A 5684-nucleotide genomic window follows, 5' to 3' on the forward strand; every position below is an offset into this window, starting at 1 on the left:
TGTTGAAGCACCATCAAATGATCGGGAGCTGGAGGGGAGTAAATGGAAGCAACGACTCCTGTGTCAAGTATAATCGTAATAATAAACGTAACCAATGTCCACTGACCACAAGGAAAAAAAGTTTGGAGCGGTGTTCATGTTTGAAAGCAGATGACAGGTAAATTCATGTTGGTTTTTTTTTTTTTTAAAACGTGGCTACTATTTGATTTCAAATGTAACCAAGTCGAGGTCATTTACGTGGGCCGAAGACTGAAGAGTTCACCCGACCTCGACAGGAAGCTACAGTACAGTGCAGTCTGTTCTAGCAAGAAACACCGACAGTATACACACTGGCTCTACGTACGCTTTGCAGGGTCAACTTGCTTGAAATACTACCGAGAACAAATACCAAAAACAAACCAGCAGGTGATATCTGTGAGAGAAAACAAGTATATTGGAGTGAAATATGTTTACAAATATCAAGTTGTACATTTATGTAGAAGTTCCAGATAATTGTCTTTGTCAGATCTCCCATATGAAGGTGCAGTCAGCGCTAGTGTGTGCAAAGTCACCGAGTCATGAACCGAGCGTGTAACCGATTATTAGGACAAAACTAAATAAATAATAAAAGGAAAGTCTGTGTATAAATATGGTTCTCTACAGTATTTATTCTGTTTATTTATTTGATTCGTGAACACTTTATTTATGTGTTGATTTAGTTTTGTCCTAAAATGTCCTCCATACAGTGACAGACTGGGCTACTTGTGATTGGTTTATCTGCCCTGGGAGGGTTCGCTGCCTGCAGTTATAATAATAATCCACTGTGCGTCACTCCTCTTCTTCTTCTTCCTCCTCCTCCTCCTCCTCCTCCTCCTCCTCCTCCTCCTCCTCCTCTTCATCGTCGTCCTCTTCCTCCTCTTCGTCCTCCTCGTCATCATCGTCGTCGTCATCATCCTCGCCCGCCTCATCGTCCTCCTCCTCCTCCTCGTCGTCTTCTTTGATCTCAACATATTCCATCACCGCCTCTCCATCCTCTTCGTGAGAATCTGACTTCTGCCTCCCCAGCTCGCCCTCTTCCTCCGACTCCTCCTCCACTTCCTCCACTTCCTCCAGCAGCTCCTCTTCCTCCTCCTCCTCGTCCTCTAAGACATCCCTCTCCTCCTCATACGAGGAGATGGGCGAGTAGTGCGGGAGGTCATACGCTGGAGGGCTGCTGGGAGCATCTGAGCTGCTGGGGGGAGGCGAGGAAGCTGGCGCGGTAACAGGAATAGTGACGGGTACCGGGATGGACAACGCGGGGAGCGACTCGGAGGGACGCGTGCCGCCGCCGGCACTGATCTCCTGCACCTTCCTGCCGGTCGGTTTCGGACTGGTGGTGGTGTTAGAAGCAGCAGAGGGGATGACTGCCATGCCCAGCCCCGAGGTCAAGGCTCTGGGCTCGGGCGTGTACTCCCGGATCTCCCCTGGTTCCAGTGGGTCGGGCCCACAGGGGTCGTGCTCGCTGCAGCACAGCCTGCCATCCAGCTTGGAGATGAAGAGCAGGCCTTCGCGGTGCTGGTTGCAGTAGGAGCTGGGGCACATCTCGCAGAAGGACGCCGCCTCCTTGTTACATATGTCACACTGGTGCCACGGACACTCCCAACGCCCTACAATGAATATACAGACAAGGACGTCAAGGAAAGTACAAAAGGAACTTTGTTTCCATGTTTGGGATTTGAGTCTGATAAGGTATTATGCTGTTTAATTAGTCTCAAAACCCACTCACATTAAAACCAGGTGCGCACAGAACAATATCTGCAAGCGAAAAACATCCCCACGAGGGAGCATTTCTGCTCCTCATGCACAAATGCGATCCCACAAGCTCGGGGCTGTGATAAGCACAAGCTCGACTCTTCCTACGCGCTCACAACTGCTCGAGGGGATGGAATGAAATAAACAGTGGCTGGAGCCTCTGCTCCTCTGATTGGTCACTTTAAAAAACCAGAGTCTGATCAATGTTTCTGCTGTGATACACACGCCGTCGTTCAAAGGTTTTCAATCATGAAAATTAAATGTTTTTTGTCTTCTGAGGTTATTTATTTATCAAAAATGTAAATGCAGGTGTGTGAATCTCTTCCGCTGCTAAAATGGGTCGCAAAATATACTTGGACGGCCGTTTATATATCCCTGGGTGGCTCGCTCTAATAGCCAACAACTGAAATGTTTTACCATGTAGTTTTCTAGGGAAAACTCCCCTGGCACACACACAGCAGGAAGTGACTGCATTTGCCAAACACCACAGATTTCATCAAAAGAAAATGTGAGTTATTGTGTTAAACAGAGAGCCACTGACCTGCAGGCCTCTTGGTGAGGTTGAGGCAGTCGGCGTGGTAGACTTTGGGGCAGCCGGGTCTCTTACAGGAGACCATCTGTCCTCCGTCTCCGCAGCTGTAACACTCGTCCTCTCGTTCTTTGGTCACCACCACCTTCTTCTTCCTCTTGCCGTGGCCCCTCCTCTTCATCTTTCGGCCTTTGTCGTCAGATGGAGGGTTGTTCTGGTTTGGAGAGGAGAGAAGCTTTAAACGGGGCTTTTGTTGAGCTGACTTCATGTTTACCTTTCAATTGACTGATTTCAGCATTTAAATAATTTGTAACTCGGTACATTCCACCACTGACCTCAGGTGTTAAAACAATATATGAGCATTTCAATTTGTGTCATCGCCCTCACCTTTGGTCTGACGCCCAAGAAGCCGCTGCAGTTTGGTGCCCCACATTTACAGACCGTCTTCCCGTTCCCCAAACACTCCAGGTTGTAGTTGAAAGTGAGCTCTGTGCCTAAACAGAAACACACAAAATACCTCCACATAAGCATTTCCTCATTTGCATTTGTTTTCCCCATTAAACTTGTGTGTGTGTGATGTCCAATACTCTTGATTGTGGTGGTTTTATTTTATTTACCTGCAGCGACGTCGACGAGAGCGAACAGTCCCACCCGGGTGTCTCCGCTCACCGTCCACTTCTGCGTCTCACAGTTCGGCTGACAGCAGTGGTTCATGAAGCGAGCCTCGTTCCCCTTGGGCCCGGCGTCGATGATTCGATCCTAAAAACACACATTTACATATTTTACACCACTTTGAAAAGACACAGATGGTAAATGTATATATAAACATGCAAACATATATTTCTTGTTTCCTCACTGTCAAAACAGGGTACCACCAACATGAGGTTTTAGTATTAGTACACACTTAAACTGACACACTCTGGCTGTGGAGCTGTACCTTGTCCAGAGTCAGCATGTAGAAGTTACAGATGTCGTTCTCCTGGGCGTGTCTGATCCTGGACCTGCACTCCTCCTCGTCAATCACCTCCCCGACATACTCGCTCACAAAGTGACCCTGAAACAAAAAACGTTCAACATCATTTGGCCTGATGCAATCACTCGAAACCGCAAACCACACTTCCTGATGGCGACTCTGTGGTGGTACAGCAGTGCCAGTAGAATTAGTGATAGAAGTAGTTACCTTCTTGATGTCGTGGACACAGCGGAGTCCCCAGCCTCGAGACAGCGTCCTGAAGATCTCCACCTGGCTGTACTGACGCTTGCTGAACGCCTGGTTGAGGCAGTGCTCGCCCGCCGGGCAAACCTGCAAACATTTCAGCCTCTTTGAGCTCAGTGTTTTGGTTTTACAGAGCTTTAGTGAGCTTAAGCTCATTGTTTATCTGTCCGGACCAAACCTTTTTGTTGTGGTTCACTCTCACTTTAAAAAGCCACTGTACACTACCTGCTAAGCAGCAAACAGCAGACGGACATGAATTTGATAAAGAGGGAAATTGTCAATGTTTTGGATGAAGATAATGTATATTTCTGCTACTCGTACATTTTTTCTGTTGAGTTTTTAATGAGAAAAACTTGAAAAGAAAGATTTGAAAAGACAGTTAAGGATTTGATGCAGAGCAGATTATTGATCAGCATTATCTAGACAGATATATTTGTCAATATCATACTTTCCAAAAAGCTAATGAGAAAATAGACCAGTCACAGTTCTTGCCTTCGCCATGCAGCTCCTACATTAAGGTGTAGGTAACTCAGCACCTCGACACACAGCATAGTTTAGTCTTGATTTTTGATCATCATCCATAAATACCTATAAATCTATAAAACATGTAGTGAGTGTGATGGAGGGGTCTCTGTACCTGCGGGTGACATTCGTACAGCAGCATGCGGTTGATGCACTCAGAGTCCATCCCACATGGACTCTCATCTGTCGCCTTGCAGTTACACCGCGGGATCTCCGATAGGTCGGCCGTGAAGATCTGCACCTTCCCTATTGGTCGATTCACCTGAACGAGTCAAAAAGGTTGAAGGAGACATGAATTCTCTCACAGCAATTATCTTTAAATCTGTCAGAGTGATTATATGAAGTAATCTTTCAAGTTTGTCAGAGATCAGTAGTATTAAGCATGACTTGTACTAATGCTCAGCACCAGAATAATACATAATTAATAAATAAACATACAGTAAAAATATTCACCTTGATGGTACAAAGAACAAAGCGTCTCCCTGACCTTAATATGTTTGTACGGAGGAGGCTTCCTGTCGTTCTTCCTGTCCTCTTGAAGCTGCCGAAGCTCCTTCTCCGCTTGCAGCTCACGAAATCGAACAGCCGCCTCCTCCAAAGCTGAGGAGGGAGAACAACAGTCAGACACTCAAGTCATCATAGCAGGAACAAACAGAAGACACAACCAACAACACAAGAACCCACAGGATACCTTTCTTGTAGGTGGCATCAACACCTTTCCCCATCTTCTCCTTGCTGTTGGCGTCCACGTCCATATAAGGGAAGACCCTGGCCTGGTACGTCCAAAGGTAATCGTTGGAGCCGAAGAAGTGAACGGGAAATTCCCCGACATCGTGCTTCATCCGCTGAATGTTCTCCGGGATCGTTTTGGGATGGCTGACCTCCGCTGGCCACCACCTTTACGGAGCATTAGAGGAAAAAACATAAAAGTTGGTCATTAACAGGGTACAACTAAAGAGTCTAAAACACACGCTTGCAGCTCTGTGAGGCTGTACTTAACCACATCAGTGCTTTGAGCTAAATGCTAACATCCCCATGCTAACAAACTCATAATGACAATACAGGCAAATATATTTACTATGTTAATCCTATGAGTTTAGCATGTTTGTATGCTAATTTTTGCCAACAGGCACTAATTACAAAGTACAGCTGAGGCTGATGGGAATTTCATCAGTTCTGCAGGTATTTGGTAACAAACCAAAGCATTGGACACATGAAATTGTTGACCCGAGGACGGCGCCAAATGAAAAGTCAGTTCAACTTGAAGGGAACATGAATGTCTAAACCAGATTTCATGGCAATTTATTCAATAGTTGTTCAGACGTTTCACTCAAATATACTTCTTGTCACCCTCAGGGGCAACACATCCCAAATAACATCTTGTTTTTAACTTGACAAGACTTTTGTTTAGAAAATAAAATAAAAACTGACCTGTACCGGCCAACCTTCACCCAGAGGATGTCCTTAAAGCGAGGTTTCTTCCCAGCCTTGCAGTCATTGCAGTACCAGCTGCCTTTAGGCATCTCCATTTTCAGACACTCCCGGTGGAACGCAGCAGGACAGGACTCACAGCACAGCAGACTGCCCCCTAGAGGATGTGAGGGGGAACTGCATCAACCGTTGCATGTGAACGTTAGCTAGACCTAC

The 5684-nt window shown here is 46.3% G+C and overlaps 1 protein-coding gene across 1 annotated transcript in view; it reads right to left on the reverse strand.

Annotated features, from left to right (window-relative positions):
- Positions 1-894: 894 nt before the first annotated feature.
- LOC116395270 (histone-lysine N-methyltransferase, H3 lysine-36 and H4 lysine-20 specific) overlaps positions 895-5684 on the reverse strand; it is a gene marked incomplete at its 3' end in the record, with an annotated part of 5610 nt that continues 820 nt past the window's right edge. Inside the window, exons 3-12 of the mRNA XM_031869014.1 lie at positions 5469-5625; positions 4729-4934; positions 4525-4637; positions 4153-4299; positions 3480-3602; positions 3237-3353; positions 2917-3058; positions 2687-2793; positions 2312-2513; positions 895-1625 (exon numbers count right to left, since the gene is read on the reverse strand). Of these exons, the coding sequence (XP_031724874.1) occupies positions 895-1625; positions 2312-2513; positions 2687-2793; positions 2917-3058; positions 3237-3353; positions 3480-3602; positions 4153-4299; positions 4525-4637; positions 4729-4934; positions 5469-5625 (2045 nt within the window). The remainder of the gene's footprint in view (positions 1626-2311; positions 2514-2686; positions 2794-2916; positions 3059-3236; positions 3354-3479; positions 3603-4152; positions 4300-4524; positions 4638-4728; positions 4935-5468; positions 5626-5684) is intronic.

Source organism: Anarrhichthys ocellatus, unplaced genomic scaffold (genome assembly GCF_004355925.1).
Source record: "Anarrhichthys ocellatus isolate YVR2014 unplaced genomic scaffold, GSC_Weel_1.0 scaffold45, whole genome shotgun sequence".
NCBI classification, from domain to species: domain Eukaryota; kingdom Metazoa; phylum Chordata; class Actinopteri; order Perciformes; family Anarhichadidae; genus Anarrhichthys; species Anarrhichthys ocellatus.